The following is a 25,357-nucleotide window of genomic DNA, read 5'->3' on the forward strand; positions in this document are numbered from 1 at the left end:
CTTGACCTCGTGATCCACCTGCCTTGGCCTCCCAAAGTGAGCCACCGTGATGGATGCCTGTAGTCCCAGCTACTTGGGAGGCTGAAGCAGGAGAATCACTTGAACCTGGGAGGTGGAGATTGCAGTGAACCGAGATTGCACCACTGCACTCCAGCCTGGCTACAGAGCAAGACTCCGTCTCAAAAAAAAAAAAAAAAAAAGAATTGAATTGATGAATAGTCTGTATTTTAAAGGACTAGAAAAGGACTAGAAGCCTTTCTTATTTTGTTTTTAATAGTGACAAGACCTTTTGTTGGTCTTTTTTATCTTGTTTCCATTAAGTCTCTCCATTTGAGCTTCAAACCTCCCAGTTTATATCTTTTGCAATTCTGATCTTATATGGAATTAAATGAAGTTATGCACACATACACACAATATTTACACATGATATGCTACTTTTTTAAATCCTATAGCTCATTTGTTTTACATAAGGATCTTACTTTGTTTTCTTCATTCTTCCTAGATCACTAACTTAGAAAAAATATGGATACATAGGTCTCCAGTGCCCAAGAATAACCCTAAATCTGGATTAATGTTTTGGACCCATTTCTTTCTCTTTCCCTCTCCCTCTTTTCCCAGGTTTTCTTTTAATTATCTAATCTAATAAGCCCCAGAACTTGGCTCTGTGTGGGTCCAAAGGGACAGGATTTAGACTGAAAGTTTAGCCTCAGTTTCCTTCTTTATAACTCTGCATTTTTTTCTGAAGCTAACACTTTTATCTAAAGAGCCGCATTGCAGGAGATGTACTAGGTTCCCAGGTTCCTCTAGGCTGGGCATCCATATGAGGCATTCCAGAATGTTCAGAGCATGCCCTGAGTGCCAGGCCTTAGGGAGAATAGAAACATAGGAAAAATGGTCTCATACAACTAATTAGAGTCCTCACAGAGCACACACAAACCTTTTGAGCAAGGGTTTGTTGACTGAATAAAACACAAACAAAAACAGACATTGAAAGAAGGACATTGTGTGCTCGGATTCTAAGTGATGTTGGGACTTGAGCTGAGTCCTAAAGAAAACTGGAACTCGAGTCCACAGAGAAGCGCAGCATAAGTGAAGGTCACAGGATAGGAAGGTGTTGCATGAGGTGTGTGTGTGTCGGCTTAACTGTGTCACTTAATATCTAACATTGACATTCTGTGTCATCAAATCCTGCCCCAGCTGCTGCTGAGACCCTGGTCAGTGCTGGTCAGTGCTGCTGGAATGACAGCATGGAACCTGGGCTTTTGTCTCTCCCTCCGCCCCTCCAGGCTCCTAGAACATTGCCGGAAACACAAATACCTCTCCAGCTCTGGGGAGGTCTTTGCCCTCCTGGTCAGCAGCCTCTTAGAGAACCTGCTGGACTATAGAACCATCATCATGCAAGATGAGAGCAAGGAGAACCGTATGAGCTGCACTGTGAACGTGCTGGTATGTGACATGCCTCCGGTGTGATGGGAGGGCACTGTCAGGCCGCCCCTGCACCCTACAGCTCAGCTCTAGGTAGATCCCACAAACACAGAGGCGCCCTGGGGCACCTTTGTGGAGCCGGTGTCTTCCTAAGTCTAATTGGAATGGCTGGCTCAGCTCACAGGTATCAGCAGCCACAGACCCTGAGGATAAATTTGGTGTGTTTTTGATTGTTTGTTTTAAATTTTATTTCAGTAGGTTTGGGGGTACAGTGGTTTCTGGTTACATGGATAAGTTTTTGGGATTTTTTTTTTTTTTTGAGACGGAGTCTCGTTCTGTTGCCTGGCTGGAGTGCAGTGGTGCGATCTCAGCTCACCACAACCTCCGCCTCCTGGGATCAAGCAATTCTCCTGCCTCAGCCTCCCAAGTAGCTGGGATTACAGGCACGTGCCACCATGCCCAGCTAATTTTTGTATTTTTAGTAGAGACAGAGTTTCACCATGTTGGCCAGGATGGTCTCGATCTCCTGACCTCACGATCCACAAGCCTTGGCCTCCCAAAGTGCCGGGATTACAGGCGTGAGCCACCGCACCCGGCTGGATAGGTTATTTCTTTAGTGGTGATTTTTGAGATTTTAGAGCACCCGTCACCCGAGCACTGTACCCGAAATGTAGTCTTTTATCCCTCACCCTCCTATAACCTTCCCCACTGAGTTCCCAAAGTCCATTATATCACTCTTGTGCCTTTGCATCCTGAGGATAAATATCCCCTTTTCTTATGGGGATATTTGCTAAAGGGAAACAGTGATCTCTTTGGAAAAGTGAAACTGTTGAAAAGCAACAATAGTGGTTTGTCTATTTTTGTGTCAATAGCTCTTGATTTATGTTGGGATTCTGTGATCCTTTTTTTTCCTGGCAGAACTTTTATAAAGAAAAGAAGAGAGAGGACATATACATAAGGTAAGCTGAAGGAAATTTCTTGTTTCTGCTGTTTATTTCATGGCTTTGTGATTGATTTCTTCAGTAAACAAATACTTTCCCAACACCGTGTTTGCTGCTTTGAGAGACCCCTAAAAGTACATGATACGCTCCATTCACCCTGAACCGACAAACTCTTTAGACAGATACATGAATAAGTATGACAGGAAGGAGTGCCTGTGTGAGGTCATGTCGGGGATCAGGGGAAGGATAGACAACTTCTGGCCTGGGTGGGCAGGAGAGGCTGTACAGGAAGAGGCAGGAAAACCCACTCAAGAGTCTTAGCTTGAAGTCTGCGAATCCCTGAACATGAAACAAACTTGTACGTAACCAACGTTCATGTTGTTGGGGAAAGATTCCATAGCTTTCATTAGCTTCCCGGAGGGGTCCAAGACCTAATATTTAAAAACATTAAACACCACTGCCTTAAAGAAAGAAGAGAAACTAGTCGAGGTGGAGTCAGAGAAACACGGAGGCAGGAGGTGCACAGTGTATTGAAGAAATGGGGAAGATCCGACTTCTTGGCTCAAGAGGAAGGAATTGCTTCTGTACAGTAGTGGGGAAGGGGGTCAGGCAGGGAAGCAGGCTGGGGTCTGGTTATGGAATGAGCTGAACACTAGATCAACTCTCGAGCCTGGGCAGCATGGTGAAACCCTGTCTCTACAAAAGATATGAAAATTAGCCAGGCCTGGTGGCACATGCCAGCTACTTAGGAGGCTGAGGTGGGTGGATCACTTGAGCCCTGGGGCTTAAGGCTGCAGTGAGCCATGATCGGACCACTGCATACTCCAGCCTGGGCAATACAGCAAGACCCTGTCTCAAAACAAAACTAAAAAACCTACAAAACTCTCGAGTGACAAAATGCTTCCTTCTCCCCTTCTTGCCAGATATCTGTACAAGCTTCGAGATTTGCACCGAGACTGTGAGAACTACACAGAAGCTGCCTACACGCTTCTCTTGCACGCTGAGCTTCTGCAGGTGAATGGCTCAGAGAGCTTGTTTCAACAGGGTGGAGTACAGTGTCCTTTCAGACTAAATTCTATACATTTCATGATTTTGATGGGAAAGAGCTTTATTCCAGGAATATCCTTTTATACAAGTTTTTTTTAGTTCTTTCTAAATAGGCACAGCTAATTTGTAGATCAAGTATGGGAAAAAGTCAGTTATCTTTTATTTAAAAATCCTCAGAAAGCAGAGCACGACTTATGAACCTTTGGTAATTGACACTCTAATTGACACATAAAATACATTGATGAATACATAAAAAAATTTGTAAAACTGCAGAAAACCGCAGAAAGATGAGTTATAAGTGAATATAGTACCATAGAAGTACTCTATTTTTATTCTCTCCCTAAATAAATGTATGTTGTGGTTTAGATATAAATACATCTATATGTTATGAATCCCAAGTAATTATTTCTAGCCCTGAGCACCTCCTCTAACTTTGGATTTACATATAAACTTTGATTGGCCAATATGCAGCTCAAACTGAACAAGGCAGTAACAGGAACCTTTATTTCTCACTCTTTGCTCCTCCCCAGCCCATCCTACCTCACTTTGTTACCATGTTACAATAACATTCCCATCCATTTAGTTGCTCAGGCAACCTCATAGTCATCTTCAATTTCTCTCTTTTACTCACCACCTCCCACATTCTCCACAAGCGAGAGATGTGGCCCCTCTGTTCAGAACATGCCCCTAACCTATCCGCTTTTCTTTTTCTTTCTTTTTTTTTTTTTTTTTAAAGAGATGAGATCTTGCTATGTTTCCCAGGCTGGTCTCAAACTCCTGGGCTCAAGCAGTCCTCCCACTTCAGCCTCCCAGAGTACTAGGATTACAGGCGTGAGCCACCATGCTAGCCAATCCACTTTTCTTTATCTCCCTGACTACCACCTTGGTCCATCCCGTAAGCATGTCACACCTTGAGCACTACAGCAGCCTCCTGTTGGGTGTCTCTGCCTCCAGTTTTGTTCTCAGCTATTAATATTCTTTTACGGTTTATATTTTATACTAAAGTAATATATGTGCATTGTCCTAACATGTGAGTTAAAAATAGGATTCCTATGCCTCACCACTTCCCAAAGGAAATTCACAATTCATATTTAAGTTTAGGGCATTAAAAGGCTTATTGTATAATGGACTGGGCCTGGTGGCTCACGCCTGTAATCCCAGCTCTTTGGGAAGCTGAGGCCAGCAGATCACTTGGGGTCAGGAGTTCAAGACCAGCCTGGCTAACATGGTGAAACCCTATCTCTACTAAAAATACAAAAAATTAGCAGGCATGGTGGCACATGCCTGTAGTCCCAGCTACTCAGGAGGCTGAGGCAGGAGAATCATTTGAACCTGCAAGGCGGAGGTTTGCAGTATGCTGAGATGGTGCCACCATACTCCAGCCTGGGTGATAGAGCAAGACTGTGTCTCAAAAGAAAAAAAAAAAAAAAGCAACCTACTGTATATAGCTTAGAAAGTGAGGCTTGTTGACTGTGGATTTTGCCATTGTATGATCAGAAAGAAATCCCCAGTGTCTGTAACTGTAGGTCTTTTCATTTGGGAAACTCAGGAAGGTAAACTCTCCTATCCTGGTGTAAGATATGAGGTATGAATGCAGCTTTTTTCCCCCCCAGATTGCTATTCAATAGAGATGCTGTTTGTTAAGTATAGTTCACATTTTGCTTATTGGTATAAGATCCCATCTTTATTACTAAATTCTTATTTTGGGGGGGAGGGAATCTCTTTCTAGATTGTATATGCTTTTACATGGGTCTCTGTCTGTTCATTTACCAGTACCATACTGTATTAATTATTAATTCTTGATAGTGTGTTTTATGACCTGGTAGTTACTCTTGATTGCTCTTCTTTTTCAGAGTTTTCCTACCTATTCCTTTTTGTTAATTTTTCCATATGGACTTTGGAAAGATGAAATTTAAAAATTAATTTAGTGAGAATTTACATGTTAATGAAATAGAATTTTCTTATCCAAAAGCATGGTATGACTTTCCATTTGTTCGAGTCTGCTTTTGTGCCCTTCAATGGCGTGTGAAAGTTTTCTGCATAAAAGTCTTGCATACTCCTTGTAATGTTCACTCTTAGAAATGTTCTTTTTGGACTTATTTTTGTTTGGTTCCTTTCTTCTATTCTGTATATTTAGTCTCCGTGTATCTGAAATAAATTTTATTCCAAGTATATTAATTTTTTTTCCTGCTGCGTAACTTAATTCTCTTATTGCGTGTCGCAGTTTCTTAGTCAACTGCCTTGCATTGTGAGGAATTCAACCATAATGTTTGCAAATCGTGGTAGTTTTACCTCTTCCTATTCATTTTTATACTCCTAATTTGTTCCTTTTATCTGACTGTGTTACTGATGCCCCAGTACAACGACAGTCATGTCAGTTAGCGACCTTGCTTTGTCGCTGGCATTTTGGGGGGATGCTGTGAGTGCTCACTCATTTGGCATGATACTTGTTTTGGAGCTGGCATGTGTATATGTGTGTATATGTAACTTTTGTGTTTAATACATAATCTAAAATACAAAATCAATGAGTCAAATATATATACAATATTTTCTTGATGTTGGGGGGCTGAATATTTGTTGTATTAACCGTGTGTCGCTTTTCTTCCTTTTCAGTGGTCTGACAAGCCCTGTGTGCCTCATTTGCTTCAGAGGGACAGTTACTATGTTTATACCCAGCAAGAGCTTAAAGAGAAGCTGTATCAAGAAATCATATCCTATTTCGACAAAGGCAAAGTGAGTATCGGATTGTTTTTGTTCTAGGGGAAAGAGGAAAATGACCGCAGTATCACAGTACAATTCTGATGCTCACCACTTGGAGTTAGCACTGACTACCCAGGTTCAGGGCACCGTCTCCAATGAGACTGCCCCCGCTTCAGATGCCATCTGCAAATTTGGGGGTCCCCAGTCCATTCACAGTTCTGGGCAACTCGCTATACATCTGGGGGGCTTCCACTGCCCCCTCAGGTTTAATAGTCTGCTAGAACAACCAACAGAACACAGTGAAGTGCTATATTTAACCATTCCAGTTTCATCAGGAAGGATGTAAACTGGGGCCAGCCAAATGAAGGGACCCATAGGGAACAGTCTGGGAGAATCTCAAGCATGGGGCTTCTGTGTCTTCCCCCTGTGAACTCGGGGCACCTTCCCAGCAAATCAGTGTGTTCCTCAATCAGGAAGCTCACCCAAGCCATGGGTGTACACAGTTTTTATTGGGGTTTCTTTTTTTTTTTGGTAAATATGGGGTCTCACAAGTTGCCCAGGCTGGTCTAGAACCTAGAACTCCTGGGCTCCAGTGATCCTCCTTTATTGGCCTCCCAAAGTGCCGAGACTACAGGCATGAGCCACTGTGGGGTTTCATTATACAGGCAGGATTGAATGAATCATTAACTACACAATGAACTTGATCTTTAGCCTTCCTTTTGTCCCTGAAGATTGGGCTGATATCACATGGCTCACAGCCCTAACCTTCTAGTCACATGATTAGTATTTCTGGCATGGCAGCCCCCATCCTGAGACTAGGAGACCACCATGAGTCACCTCATTAGCATAGATTTGGGTGTGATCCTGGGGTGGGGGCACCAAGAATAACAAAGACACTCTTATTATTTGAGAAATTCTAAGAAAATTCACCAGAACTCAGGACCAAGACCAGATACATGATTTAATATACAACAATAACTCACAGCTACTGTTTATTCTTCCCTTGTGTATTCTTGAATTCTGAGATTTCAGAGGGGGACAGATTTTGCAAACAATGATTTTAAAAGATTTAATTTTGAAGTGTTTCCCAATGGCTTTTGGGCTCTGCACACATTTTCTCAGAAGCCAGAAACAATGGAACTTAGCACCTTGTGAACAGGAATGAAGCAGGAGGTGACCCGATGCTGCAAGTTGAATAGTATCCATCTAAGAGACAGCTCATGAAATACCAAAGGGGTTAGAAGGCTCAATCTGGGCTGCTAGCCTCAGACACTGAGGACGTGCTTTAGCCTGTAACTTACATGGTTATACATGCTCGGAGGCATTTCCTAAAACTCATCCACTAAGTAGGGAAATCAGTGCCCTGCATGGAAATACAGTTTGCCAAATTCCACACTATCGGGGAAACCCACCCCCAATATTTCAACATAGGTTCTTTCTATTTTCCATAAGTGTTGGCCAGCTGAGAAATAAAGAGAAAGAGTACAAAGAGAGGAATTTTACAGCTGGGCTGCCGGGGGCGACATCACATATCGGTAGGACCGTGATGCCCACCTGAGCCGCAAAACCAGCAAGTTTTTGTTAAGGATTTCAAAAGGGGAGGGGGTGTACCAACAGGGAGTAGGTCACATACTTCAAGGGGCAAAAAGCAGAGCAAAGATCACATGCTTCTGAGGAAACAGGACAAAGGGCAAAAGGCAGAAACTCCTGATAAGGGTCTATGTTCAGCGGTGCACGTATTGTCTTGATAAACATCTTAACAGAAAACAAGGTTTGAGAGCAGAGAAGTGGTCTGACCAAAAATTTACCAGAGTGGAATTTCCCAACCCTGGTAAACCTGAGGGTACTGCAGGAGACTGTTTATTCTTCCTTATCTCAACTGCATAGGACAGACATTCCCAGAGTGGCCATTTATAGACCTCCCCCCAGGAATGCATTCCTTTCCTAGGGTCTTAATATTAATATTCCTTGCTAGGAAAAGAATTTAGTGATATCTCTCTTACTTGCACGTCCATTTATAGGCTCTCTGTAAGAAGAAAAATATGGCTCTTTTTGCCCGACCCCACAGGCAGTCAGACCTTATGGTTGTCTTCCCTTGTTCCCAAAAAATCGCTGTTATTCTGTTCTTTTTCAAGGTGCACTGATTTCATATTGTTCAAACGCACATGTTTTACAATCAATTTGTACAGTTAACACAATTATCATAGTGGTCCTGAGGTGACATACATCCTCAGCTTACAAAGATAACAGGATTAAGAGATTAAAGTAAGACAGGTGTAAGAAATTATAAAAGTACTATTTGGGAACTGATAAATGTCCATGAAATCTTCACAATTTATGTTCTTCTGCTGCAGCTCCAGCTGGTCCCTCCATTCGGGGTCCCTGACTTCCTGCAACACCACACAACAGTACTGTTAGCCTTTTTCCATCTGCACAAACAACATCACTACACCTACACACACACACACACCCATACACATACCTGTACACACACATTTCAGAACCAAAGTTCCACAGAAACTTCCCTTCCCCCTCCAACCAGACTTGCATGCTTTCCGAACCTGGGCTGGCAGAGCTTCCTCTCTACTTTGAAGTGCTGTAGGTACTTTACCTGTTAAATGCAGTATTGCTTTTTTGGGCGACACATGGTACTTATTCTTAGTGTCCGTGCAAACAGAACTACAGAAGATGCCCCTGGCAAAGCTGCCAATATACACTGTCTTCATGATGTCAGGAAATGAAGGTTTCACTGATCTAAGGGATAAAGCGAGTGACGAATATCTACCGAAACTCAATCCCCCAGACCACTTGCTCATTCCCAGTGACTCGCCAGTGGCTTTTGCCACTGAATCAATGACTGCCTTGTTCTCCACTTTTAACCCTACTTTCCTTTTTCTGAAGATGTGGGAGAAGGCCATCAAGCTGAGCAAAGAGTTGGCTGAGACTTACGAAAGCAAAGTATTTGACTACGAGGGCCTTGGCAACCTCCTGGTGAGTCTGGGTCAAAATATGTTAGGCCTCTGACAGGGTTGCTAAAATTAGCGCTCATGAAAATGTTTCCGTAAGTTGAAAGTCAGGATGAATGGTGTTTTTTTACAATGGAAAAGTCAACTTTGCTTGAAATGAGAATGAAAAAAGATGTAGTCCAAAGGCTCTGATCAATATTTCTGCCAAATATCCTTCAGAGAAGGTTCAGGACATCTCTGGAAGTGGAGTGGGGTTGTCTCGACAGTGTGGTGGAATATTGAGTTTCAGATAGTAGTGACTCGCTTTCCACATCCCTCAGGATCTCCGTCTGCAGCTCTTTCATTCTTCCTGAAGACATTTTTCTTTCTGTGGACCCTCCATATTCCCAGCCATCAGTAAAGCAAAACAAAAATGAATGCCCAGTGTTAGGCAGCCACCATTCTGAAAGCTCAGTGGAGGCAGCCACCATTCCGAATGCCCAGTGGAGGCAGCCACCATTCCGAATGCCCAGTGGAGGCAGCACCATTCCAAATGCCCAGTGGAGGCGGCAGCCATTCCAAATGCCCAGTGGAAGGCAGCCACCATTCTAAATGCCCCAGTGGTAGGCAGACACCATTCTGAATGCCCAATGGAAGGCAGCCACCATTCCAAATGCCCAGTGGTAGACAGCCACTCTTCTGAATGCCCAATAGAAGGCAGCCACCATTCTGAATGCCTGATGGTAGGCAGCCACCATTCTGAATGCCCCATGGTAGGCAGCCACCATTCTGAATACCCAATGGTAAGCAACCATAATATTAAATTTAATAATTTTTAGTAGAGGAGTTAGAAAAGATCAGGTCACCATAGTCATGAAATGATCATTTATTTGAGGAGCTGGGTGTCAAGATCACTTTGTAAAAAGTTTACCGGTGTACTATTACCAGCCCCTGGCTTCACATGCAAGAAACTCACTTATCAATTTCATCAACTGGGCTGGGCACGGTGGCTCATACCTGTAATCTCAGAACTTTGGGAGGCCAAGGCAGATGGATCGCTTGAGCCTAGGACTTCCAGACGAGTCTGAGCAACATAGTAAGACACCATCTCTACAAAAAATATAAAAAATTAGCTGGGTGTGGTGGCACCTTCCTCTAGTCCCAGCTACTTTTGGGAGGCTGAAGTGGGAGGATCACCTGAGCCTGGGAGGTCAAGGCTACAGTGAACTGTAATCATGCTACTGCACTCCAGCCTGGGCAACAGAATGAGACCCTGTCTCAAAAAAAAAAAATTTCATCAGCTGAACTGAGCTGAAATATTAGTAATGTAACATGTTACATACCGGTCTAAGAAAATAGTATTTTGACGAGACCATCACCTAGATAGAAGAGTAATGACATGCTAACTGTTGTAGGGGAGGGGGTTCAGGTCATTGCTCAAAGCTGTCCACATCTGGCTGGCTATTTTGTTTTCTTTAAGGCCGACCTTGTGAGCCAAAGCTGGAAAGCCCCTCATCTTGTGAAGAATTAAAGATAGAGGTGGTAGCAGATACTGAAAAACAGAACATCACCACCACCTTCTGGGCACTTATAATTTACCAGACACTTTCATCCAGACCACCTGCATGAACTACACAGTCCTTCTTTTTAAAAATGTTCTTTATTTTATTATTATTTTTTCAAAACAGGGTCTCACTCTGTCACCCAGGCTGGAGTGCAGTGGTGCAGTCATAGCCCACTGCAACCTTGAACTCCTGGGCTCAAGACATCTTCCTGCCTCAGCTGCTGGCTAATTTTTTAATTTTTTGTAGAGATGGAGTCTCACTATGTTGCCCAGGCTGGTCTCAAACTCCTAGCCTCAAGCAATCCTCCCACCTCTGCCTCCAAATATGCAAGGATTATAGGCGTGAGCCACTGCGCCTGGTCTTGGAAGGTTCTTTATCTTCTCCCATGGGTGTCTGGTTAAGTGCAGCCGCCTTCTGTGAATCTCAGAATGCACTTTTTAACCTTTTATAGTCCCTGAGCCCACTTTGAGAAACTGCTGAAAGTTGTGCACTGCCCCGTTACGCAGAAGAATTCCAACGTGCACACACTTCAGCATACACCTTCAGGGAGTCACAGCCCTCCAACGTCCATTCATGGAGCCCTGGTCCAAAACCTGTGATCCGAGAACAGGATAACCATTTTCTGCCCATAGGGTGTTTTCCAAAGACCTTTCATTGCTCTGGGTTACATGGGAAACAACAAAACAAAGTCTGACTTTTTTTTTCCCCCAACTGTGTACTTACAACCTCCCCTTGGAATGTCTTGTTTTGTTTTCCAGAAAAAAAGGGCCTCATTTTATGAGAACATCATTAAGGCAATGAGGCCTCAGCCTGAATACTTTGCTGTTGGATACTATGGACAGGGTTTTCCTTCTTTCCTACGGGTAAGAAACCTGATGGTGGTCTCCCAGGCCATTAGGAGGAGGGAAGAGACTCATTTCTTTTCCAGATGGGCAACAGGGTGTTAGCAGCTGCCGACCCGTGTTCTCGCTGTGGGAGGTAGGGGAGGGAAACCACTTCCTGAGCGGCCGGCCTCTTCACCCCACACCCCCGGACACCCCTGGTGTTCTGGCAGGTCTTTTGTGAAATGACTTTTCCCCGGTGCAGTGAAAAAGGGAAAAACAGAACCATCCCCCGCACTGGTCAGCTGCTACGGGTCACACCGGGGAAAAGTGTGGACTGATGTATTTCGTTGTTTACTGTGTTTCTAGCCAGAGCTAATTTGAAAGTAGGTATCCCAAGAACCAGACTGCAGGAGTCTCCCAAAATAAAACATTTTATTATAATAATAATGACAAGGATGGTATTTTTCTTCCATCTCAAAATTGTGTATAATGCGATATTCAATTTATAGTTTAATAAATAAAAATTCTTATCTCTTACGAAGTTTCTTTTAGAGCTGAGCTTTGCTTAAACATTTATTATCCATCTGCTTTCTCCTAATTTGAAAACAAGCGATAAAGCAAGCAATTTACATTCCTAACAGTGCCTAATGAGACAGTTTATTCATTCAGTCAGTAAATATTTATTGAGCATCTACTGTGTGTGCCAGGCATAGGGAAGGCATTAGAAAGATCTTGCTGATTACAGTCAAACGTAGTCCCTACTCTCATGGATTTTACAACCTAAACTCATGAGGGGAGATTTTAATCACCCATGAGTGTAAAATTTAATCTGCATGTCGGACGCAGTGGCTCATGCCTGTAATCCCAGCACTTTGGGAGGCTGAGGCAGGCAGATCACTTGACGTCAGGGGTTCGAGACCAGTGTGGCCAACATGCTGAAACGCTGTCCCTACTAAAAGTACAAAAATTAGCTGGGCGTGGTGGTGCATGCCTGTAATCTCAGCTACTCAGGAGGCTGAGGCAGAGGAATTGCTTGAACCCAGGAGCTGGAGGTTGCATTGAGCCGAGATCACACCACTGCACTCCATCCTAGGTGACAGAGCGAGACTTCATCTCAAAAATAAATAAATAAATAAACTGTAACCAAGAAAGATACCCTGTGCTATAAGAATCTGTAACCAGGAAATATTTACCCAAGTGAAATAGAAACTTACCCTTTTACAAAAAATGTACAGGAATATTTATAGCAGCTTTAATCATAGTCACCAAAGACAGGATCCAATCCACGTGTCCCTGAACTGGTGATGGGATAAACAAACTTCAGTGTATCCACACAACAGAATACTGCAGCAGCCAAAGGCAGTCAGCTCCTGATACACACAACTGCAGGCATGATTCCCACCCACATGCATCTTGCTAGGTAAAAGAAGTTAGACTTAAAAGGCTGCATACTCTGTGGTTTTATTTATACGAAATTCTTGCCAAGGCAACGCTTCCTATCAGGACAGAAAATAGATCAGTGGTTGCTGGCCAGGGGGAGGTTGGCTGCAGAAGGGCCTGGGGAAATTTTTGGTGGCAGTGAAACTGTTCTGTATCTTGATTGTGGTCCTGGTTATGTTTGTCAAAGCTCACAGAATTTTACACTAAAAGGGATCCATTTTACTGTATGTAGATTATGCCTTAATATTATTATTTTATTTATTTATTTATTTTATTTTATTTTATTTTTTGAGACAGTGTCTCGCTCTGTCACCCAGGATGAAGTGTAGTGGTGGAATCTCGGCTCACTGCAACCTCCGTCTTCTGGGTTGAAGCAATTCTCGTGCCTCAGCCTCCCAAGTAGCAGGGATTACAGGTGTGCACGACCAGGCCCAGCTAATTTTTATATTTTAGTAGAGATGGGGTTTCACCATGTTGGCCAGGCTGATCTCGAACTCCTGACCTCAGTTGATCCCCCTGCCTCAGCCTCCCAAAGTTTTGGAATTATAGGCATGAGCCACCGTGCCCAGCCTATGTCTTAATAAAAAAAAAAAAAAAAAAAAAAAGAATCAGGGCCTGGCACAGTGGCTCGCACCTGTAATCCTAGCTACTTGGGAAGCTGAGGTAGGAGAGTCACTTGAGCCCGGGAGGCAGAAATTGCAATGAGCTGAGATGGTGCCACTGCACTCCAGCCTGGGCGACAGAGCCAGGGTCCATCTCAAAATAAAATAAAAAAAATCAGGAAAGACTTTCCAGGGATCCTCTGTTTCAGCTGCAACCTGAAAGGTAAGCTGGGAGTGGAGCAGGTAAAGGGGGTAGGAATAAGCATTGCAGGCAGAGGAAGCATCAGGCAAGAGCAGGGCAGTGCCTTGAAAGGAAGGGCCAGTGCGGCAGGCACAGAGAGAGCTGGGGTGCCAGCGGGGAGGCGGGGGGCCCTGGAAGAGCCTGCAGGGCCTTGGGGTTTCCTGGGGTGTTCTGTCTACATCCTGAGAGCAGTGGGAGCTGCTGCAGACTTTTCGTGTTGGAAAGGTCATCTGGCTTTTGTCTCCATGGTCATCCAGCTTTTGTCTCCATGGTCATCCATGGAGAATGGATGGGAGGTGCTGCAGGTAAACCACTAAGAGACCATTGCAGATGTTCAGAAAAGAGATGACAGGCTAGACTCGGGACATGGGGGTGGTGGCTTTACAGAGAAGCGGAAAGACTAGAGGGGTGGAGATGAGGTCACAGCCATCTGATGATTGATGGGCTGTGTGGGTGAGGAAGCGAGAGTTGTCAAGAATGATTTCTGGGCTTCTGGCCTGCATCATTGGAGGGGGTAGTTGAACCATTTACTGGGACAGGAGGACCGGAAAAGGCCAGAGTCACAGAGGAGAGAATGAATTTATTCCTTGAGTAAATATTTATTAAACTCCTACCATATACTTGGCTCTAATATAGGCATGGGAGCAAAGTCAAAACAAACCAAAATCTTGAAATTATCTAGCTTATGTTCCAGCTTGGAGAGATCAAAAAATGAGATAAATCAATAAACTATTTAGTATGAGAGATGGCCTAGAACACTGCCTCCTACAGTGTAGCTACTCAGTAAGTATCATGGAGAAAAGGACTTAGGGAAGGGGACTAGAGAGGCAGGTGTTGGGGATGGAGTTACAATTTTAAATACAGTGAACAAGAAAGACTTCAGAAAGAAAATGGCATTTTTGCAAAACCCAGAAAAAAAGTTAAAGAATAAGCTATGCAGCTATCAAGAGGATGAGCAAAGGTCCCAGACCTTGAGAATAGCAGGTCCAAAAGCTATGAGGCTGGAGTAGTGTGTACAAGAGGGTGTATAGGAGAATGGGGCGGGTGGCTGTTGGTACCAGATAGCAGAGGGCCTCCCAGGGCTTTCTAAAGTGTTCGCCAAGTTTGGTTTTGCACGTACTCAAGGGGAGGTACATTTGGAACATCCAAAAGGTACAAGTCAACCATTAGCTGTATAGATCTGGAACTCAAGTGAAGTTACAGACAGGAGAGAAAAGTTGGTGAGTTACTTGTATGGAGTTAAAATAACCATGGTTGGGGATGAGGTGGACCAGGCAGAGGAAAGAGAGTAAAGAGTGGAAGGTCTGAGGCCAAGCATGGTGACTCATGCCTGTAATCCCAGCACTGGTAGGCCAAGGCAGGAGTCTTGCTTGAGCCCAGGAGTTTGAGACCAGCAGTTTGAGGCCAGCCTGGGCATCATAGCATGACCCCGTCTCTACAAAAAAAATTTTTTAAAAATTAGCCAGGCATGGTAGCATGTGCTGTGGTCCTAGCTACTCAGTAGGCTGAGGCAGGAGGATTGCTTGAGTATTGGAATTAGAAGCGACAGTGAGCTGTGATCAAGCCACTGCACTCCAGCCTGGATGACAGAGTGAGACCCTGTCTCAAAAAATAAAATAAAAAATAGAAAGAGTGTAGGGTGTAAATGCATCAGGGTCTAGTGTTAGCTCAGCTTCAATCCAGGTCAACATAAAAGAACAACCCCTGCCATAGCCGTTACATATGCCTGCGTGTCACATGAAATCAGAAATGTGACCACAGAGACAGCAGTGATTCTGTGAAATCAAGAACGCCAGACTTTCAAGTCGAAAGCATTCTAGTCTAAATCACCTGCTGAGCGAGTGTGCAATTTTGGTGAAATCACGTAATCACTGAGTCTTGGTTTTCTGATCCGTAATTTAGAAAAATAATGCCTACATCACAGGAAAGTTTTGAGAATTAAGTTAATAGCATATAAGAGTACTTTATAAACTGTAAAGTAGTTTAGAGATGTTAACATACCTCAAAGGCATACTGTAGAATATAAAATCCTCAGGAATGATATAACCTCACTGCCATTCTCTTCTATGGGATATTTCCCTGAATTCAGAATATTTAAAATTACATCATCCTCTCCTTCCAGCTCAATGAGATCTCATTATCTCTTTTGTTTCTGTCAGGGGTACCACTGTTCTTCCTACTCCAAGACCAGTGACTTTTTTTTTTTTTTTAAGAGACGAGGTCTCGCTCTGTCATCCAGGCTGAAATGCAGTGGTGTAATCACAGCTCCCTGCAGCCTTGACCTCCCAGGCTCAGGCAATCCTGCCTCAGCCTCCTGAGGAGGTGGGATTACAGGTGTGCACCATCACGCCCAGCTAATGTTTTTATTTTTTCTTAGATATGGGGTCTCACTATCTTGCCCAGGCTCAAGACCAGTGATTTTTGAATCAGCGTCGACTCCCCTGTCTGCCTTGCCCTTCTCCCGACACCAAAGAAGCAAACACTGAATGCTGTTACTTCTGTCTCTCCTTCTGTTACTTTTCCTTCTTCTGCTCAGTCCAGCCTGTGAACTTTCAGTTGGGCATAGATGCCACTGTTGGCTTACATTGTCTACACTTCTTCTTTCATCGTGCGTCTCCTGCCTTCCAGAACCTCCAATGAACATTCCGAGTCTTTGAAACCTCTGCCTGCCATGCGAGACCGTTCATTTTCTGGCTCATTCTTCCAGTCCAAGCTCATTTCTTCTCCCAGAATTCTGTGCTTTCCACCCCTGGGCCTCACCCTTTCCACATACCCACCTGGTCCTTCGCACCCCTTCTCTTTACGCTTCCTTATCCCATTCATCTGTCTATGCCCATCTAAGGCCCATGTCTTGCTTGAAGCCTTCTCTTTCCAGTCGAGCTAATTCTTCCTGACCTGCTTCTGTGATTCCTTTTACAGTTATCGTCTGCATCATACAACTAGCGTTGTATTACACTCTGATCCTTTACCCACCATTGTTTCATCTGAATGATGGAATTTCAACAGGCTTGAGTCCCATAGACTTTTCCTAACTTGGAAAAGTTTTATCATATATTCCAAAAGATCCAGTAGTTTTTACTCCTTTCATTCAGTGTTTGCCTGGAAAGTGTAATTGCCTTCACGGTACTTACGCTATCATGTTTACTAATATATTTACTTGCTTGTTTTTTATTCTCTCCTCTAGAAGATAAGTTCTGTGAGAGCAAGATCACCATTGTATTCCTGTTGTCCAGCTGATCTTCTGTTTGTGCAATGCATATTTTTATATGAATGGACAAGTGATTTTGAAAGACATTTTACAAGACAACCTGGGCCCAAGTGTTGGTTAAAAATGAATCATGTGTGGGCTACCAATGCAAACTGCTCATTTCAAACATGGCTATGTTTGCACTTGCCCAGGCAACCACACCTGTGAGACAAATTACTCCCATGCCTGGGGCCTAGGAAATCTCTTTGGGGAAAAAAAAATGTTTAAAGAGATTATATTTACAGTCTAGAGTGGAGAAAATAGTATTTAATGCAGTGATTTTCTATTAGACTTTCAGGATTGGCTGGGGACTGTGGTACATTGCTTCTGTTCTCTGTCACTCTGTTTCTGTGCCAGAAGACACATTGCTTCTCCTCATTCTCTTATGCAGTGCTGTTTAAGTGGTGGTCCACAAATTGTTGCTGGATCGTGATGAGGTCGATTAGGAGTTTATACCTCAATGAAAATTAATGCACTTCCTTCTTTCCTTAAGAATGTCTTGCCATGAAAATATCAGCATGCCTGGGGATGTCATTGATTTAAACGAGGGCACAAGTTCCGTATTTCCTTGCAGATGGGTCCAGACTGTTTGCAGACTGGCCATGGTCCTTGTGCCACACTGGAAGAAGCACTGGGCTAAGTATTTTTTATGTCTGTGATTTAACTTCTCCAATAAACCGCAGCTCTTGTAGGATATGATGGTCGCTGTCAGGCAAGGACTAGATTTTCAATGAGAACTTGATGGTGGGGATTGAACGTTGGCTGGGGAGTGCAATGGCTACCTCAGTACCCGGAACTCCAGTTGCCTCTCCACTCTTCCTATGTAATGACTTCCCTTTCTGTGTCTCACCTGCAGAATAAAATCTTCATCTATCGGGGAAAGGAGTATGAGAGGCGAGAGGACTTCAGCCTGAGGTTGTTAACCCAGTTCCCCAATGCGGAGAAGATGACCAGTACCACGCCTCCTGGGGAAGACATCAAGTCCTCCCCCAAGCAGTGTATCCTTTCCGGGGGGAGTATGGCCCCGAGGCTCTTATGGCTGTGCACAGCCCCAGCTAAGCCAGAGAACATAGGAGCTACAGTCCCTTCTCTGCAGACACACCATCTTGTCAAGCATTCTAACACAGGTTCCCATTCCATGTAAAATCTTTGGGACCCTAATAGCATTAGCTGGTGGTGATGACATAACAAAAGAGGAGAGATAATGGACAAATGATGGATATGAAATATACTTCGTAGCCAGATGGGGAGCTTAAGTGGAACATATACTTTCTATTGTGAATTCTGGATTCTGTTGTAGACTTTGAGGCAGTATCTCTGTCCTGGTGGGTTGGGGAGCTAAGACTTTCTAAGACTTGATCATTAAATCAGAGCAGGAGCGCTTACACTTGAGCTGCTTTTGAAGCCTAACTTTACCATTTACCAGTTGTGTGATGTTGGATTTTAACCTCTCTTATCCTCAGATTCTCCATCTGTGAAAAGAGAATAAGAATATCCCTCATGTAGAGTTGTTGTGTATAGTAGAGATAACACATTCAAAATACCTAGCACAGTGCCCAACTATGGCACTGGATAAACCGACGGGATCCAAAGATAAAAGTAATTCTTGTTGCCTGGGCTCTGATTCTGGTGATTTCAGAGGGATGCTTGTCCCAAGAAATTGTTTAAATCCATTTCTAAGTACCTATTTCCTGATATTGCATTGATGTCTATTTCCCTATGGCAAGGATTGTTTGCCAGATGTCTGACCGAAAAAAAAAAAAAGGGCCCTAGGATTAATTGTAATCACTGAATAAGGCATTCCGGTGATACACAAAGGAACTCCCATTTTCAATGTGGTCCTGGCATTTGGGTCAAAGGGAGTGATTGGTGCTGGTGGCATTTCCGGCTGTGAAGCAGGAGGAACAGGGGTGTTTGGTGTCTGACACCTTCACGGCCCCAGCCCCTCTCCTTTCCTTAACGAGCTCTTCAGACATGCAGTGCTTCACTGTAAAGCCAGTGATGAGCTTGCCGCCCAGCTACAAGGATAAACCTGTTCCAGAGCAGATCTTAAAGTAAGTGGTTTTTCATTAAAAAAAAAAAAATCTGTGTCTAGGCACAGTGGCTCACATCTGTAATCTCAACATTTTCCGAAGCTGAGGGAGGAGTATTGCTTGAAGCCAGGAATTTGAGACCAGCCTGGGCAACAAAGTGGGATGCTGTCTCTACAAAAAAGAGAAAAGTTTGTCTCTCCCTCACACTTGTTTGGAGTACATCAAAACCAAAGCCTTACATTTATTACAGTTTGCAAGACCTACTGTCTGTTCTACTTTGAGTGTAAGATAAAAGCTTGGTAACACAAAGGGATGTGGGGGTTTTAGTTTTTTTAGGCAGAGGAAAATCAGAAATTTCACACCTAGCTTACAGATCCCTGAGCTTTTATTTTCACCCAAAAGCATTGCAGAGGAGTGGCTGGTCCCCAGTGATGGAAGGGCTCATTCCTTGTCTTGAAAAGCCGAATGCTAATAGTATTAAACTATTAGCTAATAGTTATAAAACTAGACTAATGAGATCACAAATGTGTGTGTAAGTGCATACACCTTTTTTTTTGTTTTTTTGTTTTTTTTTGAGACGGAATCTTGCTCCGTCACCCAGGCTGGAGTACAGTGCGTGATCTCGGCTCACTGCAACTTCTGCCTCCCGAGTTGAAGCAATTCTCCTGCCTCAGCCTCCCAAGTAGCTGGGATTACAGGCGCATGCTGCCACACCTGGCTAATTTTTTGTATTTTAATAGAGATGGGGTTTCACCGTGTTGCCCAGGCTGGTCTCAAACTCCTGAGCTCAGGCAATCCACCCACTAAGAGACAGGGTCTCGCTGTCAACTAGGCTGGCATGCAGTGGCACAATCATAGCTCACTGCAACTTCAAACTCCTGGGCTCAAGAGACCCTCCCTCCCACCTCAGCCTCCTGAGTAGCTGGGACATACACCACCACACCTGGGTGTGTGTGTGTGTGTGTAGATGGGATCTTGCTGTGCTGGCCAGGTTGGCTGGTCTTGAGTTCAAGTGATCCTCCCACCTCTGCCTCCCGAAGTGGTAGGATTACAGGTGTGAGCCACCACACCTGGCCACATATACCTTTTAAAATTGTGTGCTGTGACTTTGAGGCTGAGGCGGGTGGATCACTTGAGGTCAGGAGTTCAAGACCAGCCTGGCCAACATGGTGAAACCCCATCTGTACTAAAAATACAAAAAAATTAGCCAGTCGTGATGGTGCGTGCTTGTAATCTCAGCTACTCAGGTGGCTGAGGTAGGAGAATCACTTGAACTCGGAAAGTGCAGCCTGCAGTGAGCCAAGATTGCGTCACTGCACTCCAGCCTGGGTGACAGAGTTAGACTCTGACTCTAAATAAATAAATAAATAAAAACAAATAAATAAAATTGTGTGCTGTGAAATAAATTCCTAAATAATATAAAAGTAAGGTGTGAAATAAAATCAAATTGTACACTTTCTCAGGCCTTCATGTGGAGGCACTATTGATTATGAGATAGCTTAGTGGGTAAAACTCAGACCAGGCAGATGTGTTATAGGTTTTGTTGAAGTCAAGTCGAGGAGTGGTTGTTCTAAGAGAGAAAAATACAGCATTGCTTTGTCCGTCTCCAGCTACTACAGAGCCAATGAAGTGCAGCAGTTCAGATACTCCCGGCCGTTCCGGAAAGGAGAAAAGGATCCAGACAATGAATTTGCTGTGAGTTCACCCCTTTTGTCCTTTAAGAGGTAAAATTAACGGGCTGAGCACGGTGGCTCACGCCTGTAATCCCAGCATTTTGGGAGGCCAAGGCAGGCGGATCACAAAGTCAAGAGATCGAGACCATCCTGGCTAATACGGTGAAATCCCATCTGTACTAAAAATACAAAAAAAATTATCTGGGTGTGGTGGCACGCACCTGTAGTCCCAGCTACTTGGGAGGCTGAGGCAGGAGAATTGCTTAAACCCAGGAGGCGGAGGTTGCAGTGAGCTGAGATCGCACCACTGCACTCCAGCATGGGCGACAGAGCGAGACTCCGTCTCAAAAAAAAAAAAAGGTAAAATTGACATCCCAAGTGGAGGTCTTCCACTTACCTAACCAGCTTCCACAGGAGAAACAATGGCACCCCTGGGAACAGAGACTTCACCTGCTAATTATCTGGACAGCAAGTACTAATTACCTAGACAGCCAGCTGTCATCTCCATGGAAAATGCTAGACTAGGAGTCCAGAATCTGGTCTCTTCCTGGGCCTGCTGCTCATAATGACCTTGGGCTAGTCATACCTCTCTAGACCTCACGTTTCCCTCTGTAGGGTGAGAAGTCCCAAGTAGATGATCCTTTTCAGCTTTAAACATCCAGAATCCTTGAATTTTCTGAGAAAATTTGTCTCACTCTCTACGAGGCATTTGAGAATAGAATCTCACTTAAGTGAACCAGGGAGTCTTGCTGTTTTCCCTGGGAATTGACCAACATTTCATGTTTTCCTCCTGGGAATTGACCAACCTTTCATGTTTTCCTTCTTGCCACCAGACGATGTGGATTGAACGGACCACATATACGACTGCATATACCTTTCCCGGGATTCTCAAGTGGTTTGAAGTCAAACAGATTTCAACAGTGAGTCATTTGAAATTGGCACTTGGAAAAAAACTTTCTGTTTCCAAATATAATAACAGCCTTTGTTGAATTCCCTCTGCAGTTCACACCAGCTTGGCCAGCCTCCTCTGGCCAACTTTGTTTTTCAAAAGAGAAATAAAAGGCATGCTTATATAATAGAGCTCCTTTGTAAAACTGATGTGACAACACCAGCCCTAAAGGTCAATCATAGTGAATGACTCTTTTATGTCCAGAGGAGTGGTGTCTGCTCAGCGATCCTGCCAGCACCCAGAAACATTTTTGGAATGCTGCTTTGGAGTTTCTTGTCAATTACATCTTCCCTCCCAAAGCCTGTTCTCTTCTTTTATTCTCTGCTAATCATATCCACAATTACCCTAGACTCCTCCCTCTTCATCTCGCCCAAAAGCTGCTTATTTCACCTGTTTAGTATTGATTAAATCTGTTTTATTTCCCACCTCCTCATTGGCCTCCCTGCCATGCATGGCCTTCTCAGGTCGTTACCTCACTGCTTCAGTGGGAATTCCATTAAGGAAATCTCACCATTTCGTCCATTCTCGTGCTTAAAGCCCTTCCATGGCTCCGAATACCTGGAGTATAAAGCCTCCTTAGCACACACACGTATGGCCTAACTCTTCTGCCCCATCTCCTAGGCAATCTATTGGAACCATACTGTTCATCCCATGCTAATTTCAGTCCTCTGTGACATTGGATCGTTTTCTCTGCCTGAAACACACTCTTGCAATTTCTGCACCTGACTAACTCCCATCAAGGTTCAGTTTAGGCACCAGCTTCTCAATGAATCCATCTCTGGAACACCCAAGTTGGGTGACCTGCCCTTTGTCTGTCCCCTGTGGCATCCTGGGCGTGTTTCTAACCTACCATGTTTACATGTTCTGAGACCCCGCTAACACCATCAGCTCCTCCAAGCCATGAAATACATACATCTTAATCACTTTTGTATCTGTGGTGCATAGCATGGCACTTAGCCTAAAGTAGGTGTTCAAGAAATGTTTCTTGACCAAAGCTGAACTGAAGTTTGATGTGTTATAAGTCATGGCTAGGTACAGTGGCTCATGCCTGTAATCCCTGAACTTTGAGAAGCCAAGGTGGGAGGATCACTTGAGCTCAGGAGTTCAAGACCACCCTGGGCAACATAGCAAGACCCCCACCTCTACAAAAAGAATAGCTGTATGTGGTAGCATGTGCCTGTCATCCTAGCTACTTGGGAGGCTGAGGCAAGAAGATGGCTTGAGCCCAGGAGTTGGAGGTTACAGTGAGCTGTGAATAATTGCACTACTGCACTCCAGCCTGGTCAACTGAGTGACACCCTGTCTCTAAAAGAAAAAAAAATTAGACATTATTCCTCAGTTATGGATATGAATTTTGGATGGAGACTTTTGGAATCAAGTCTGGAATAGGAGGTCATGTTGACTGATAATGGGTAAAATGAAGAAGGAGATACTTTTTTTTTTTTGAAACCTGATTTTGTAGACATTTCCATAGGAAGAACTCTCTGAATCTGTACTGTGTCTCATTTTCTTTTCATTCAAAATTCAGCCTGTATATTCGAATACATCCTATTATTTCTGACTTCTGATACACATAGAATTCATACTAAGATTATGTATGGTCTGAATGCATGGCCTCCAAGATCACTTACCTCTTTTCATGGAGGAAGCATCAAACGTTTTGCCAGTGGACATTCTTGGTGGTTCAGAAGTGACTCAGATCTGATATCCTGCTGTTCTCTTGTCGTTGATCTGCTCAAAAGTCTCAAAGGAAGTGATGCCTAGGAAATGATTCTTACTACAGGTCCAGTTCTTTTCTTCTCAAATTTTCTGTAGACATTTTGTCCAAGGAATAATCATTACCATAGCTCCAATGTTTAAGTCATCATTCTACTTTGTGAGGAGATTTTAAATAGCTTATTTTGTATCTTACCACTATTCCAAAAAATTGTGGTGTCCTTATAAGCTAGCAGTCCCCAATCTTTTTGATACAGGGACTGCTTTCCTGGAAGACAATGTTTCCATGGACCTGGGGTGGGAAGGTGGGGGGTGTTGGGGGATAGGTGATGGTTTTGGAATGATTCAAGCACATTACATTTACTGTGCACTATATTTCTATCATTATTATATTGTAACACATATTGAAATAATTATCATGTGGAATCAGTAGGAGCCCTAGCTTGTTTTCCTGCAACTAGAAGGTCCCTTCTAGAGGTAATGGGAGACAGTGACAGATCATCAGGCATTAGATTCTCATAAGGCATGCACAACCTAGATCCCTTGCGTGTGCAGTTCACGATAGAGTTTGCACTCCTATGAAAATCTGATACCACCACTGATCTGACAGCAGGCAGAGCTCAGGTTGTAATGCTAGCGATGGAGAGTGGCTATAAATACAGATGAAGCTTCCCTCACTTACCTGTCGCTCACCTCTGGCTGTGTGGCCTGTTTCCTAATAGGCCACGGACTGATACTGGCCTGGCGTTTTGGGACCCCTGCTACAAGTCTAACCTTGATTAGCAAATCTTCCCTTTTCTATAGCTTGTGGGCATTTTATACCTCTTCAAGGGAAGAGTTAAACTTTTTTCAGTCTTTACTTGGAGCTGACAAGTGTCCTCTTTCTCCCATGTGCTCTGTCACTCAGGAAGAGATCAGTCCTCTGGAGAATGCCATTGAAACCATGGAGCTGACCAACGAGAGGATCAGCAACTGTGTTCAGCAGCATGCCTGGGACCGGTCCCTCTCTGTGCACCCTCTCTCCATGCTGCTCAGTGGCATCGTGGACCCGGCCGTCATGGGGGGCTTCTCCAACTATGAAAAGGTTCGCTTGGTCCCAGAATCCCCTAGGGATTCACAGACCTGGGTGTCTGTGTGCCTCCCTCTGTGCCATTTGCCACTGACAAATTCGTTTCCTACAGCTGCTCTAAGAAATGTTCACTTTCCTTTCTGGCAAGTGAAGTGAATGAAACGATTGTCCCTGACTTCTTAGAGACTATCAGCAACCCAGCTGGTATAGAACATTGCCTAGTAAAGTGTCACAGAAAAAAAACCAACATGCCTCTGGTCAAAGCACCTGTTATTCTGTCTCCCCTGAGGGTTATACAAACTAATGGGTGGACCCCAGAACCCAGGCGCACTGGAAATGAAGCAGCATCTCTGGGGATGGCAGAGCCACACTCTCTTTAGAATTAGCTTCTAGGGGCCAGGTGTAGTGGTTCACACCTGTAATCCCAGGATTTAGGGAGGCCGAGGCAGGTGGATCACTTGAGGTCAGGAGCACGAGACCATCTTGGCCAACATGGTGAAACCCCGTCTCTACTAAAAATACAAAAATTGGCCAGGCATGATGGTGCGTGGCTGTAGTCCGAGCTACTCAGGAGGCTGAGGCACGAGAATCACTTTTAACCCCAGAGGCAAAGGTTGCAGTAAGCCGAGATTGGGCCACTGCACTCCAGCTTGGGTGGCAGAATTAGCTTCTAGGACCCCTGCCTGACTTGGTGTGCCAGAGGTTGTATGGACAACTGATGGCCCTGACTCTACAATTAAATTAGTTCAACTAAGTATTCTTAGTTGAGACATGAAAGCAGTACTCGGCACAATTTAATCCATGGGATAGGGTTAGGATGTAACAGCATTTAAAATACACATCATGCATTCAGTGTATGTTAAGTATAATTAATGGAGGCAGAATTTTTCATTGCTGTGGTATGTTTACAGTGGCTAAATATTTTTTGAATATAAACTTT

General features: G+C 44.0%; 1 protein-coding gene across 2 annotated transcripts in view; it reads left to right on the forward strand.

Moving 5' to 3' along the window:
- DOCK5 (dedicator of cytokinesis 5) overlaps positions 1-25,357 on the forward strand; it is a 231,636-nt gene that overhangs the window by 187,217 nt on the left and 19,062 nt on the right. For both annotated transcript variants that reach the window (XM_004046801.5, XM_055348267.2), the window contains exons 35-45: positions 1,287-1,446; positions 2,344-2,384; positions 3,290-3,380; positions 6,027-6,146; positions 9,015-9,104; positions 11,382-11,486; positions 17,834-17,975; positions 18,950-19,031; positions 20,621-20,705; positions 21,517-21,603; positions 24,256-24,432. In XM_004046801.5, the coding sequence (XP_004046849.2) occupies positions 1,287-1,446; positions 2,344-2,384; positions 3,290-3,380; positions 6,027-6,146; positions 9,015-9,104; positions 11,382-11,486; positions 17,834-17,975; positions 18,950-19,031; positions 20,621-20,705; positions 21,517-21,603; positions 24,256-24,432 (1,180 nt within the window). The remainder of the gene's footprint in view (positions 1-1,286; positions 1,447-2,343; positions 2,385-3,289; positions 3,381-6,026; positions 6,147-9,014; positions 9,105-11,381; positions 11,487-17,833; positions 17,976-18,949; positions 19,032-20,620; positions 20,706-21,516; positions 21,604-24,255; positions 24,433-25,357) is intronic.

The sequence above is a fragment of the Gorilla gorilla genome, chromosome 7, assembly GCF_029281585.2.
Source record: "Gorilla gorilla gorilla isolate KB3781 chromosome 7, NHGRI_mGorGor1-v2.1_pri, whole genome shotgun sequence".
In the NCBI taxonomy this organism is placed as follows: Eukaryota; Metazoa; Chordata; class Mammalia; order Primates; family Hominidae; genus Gorilla; species Gorilla gorilla.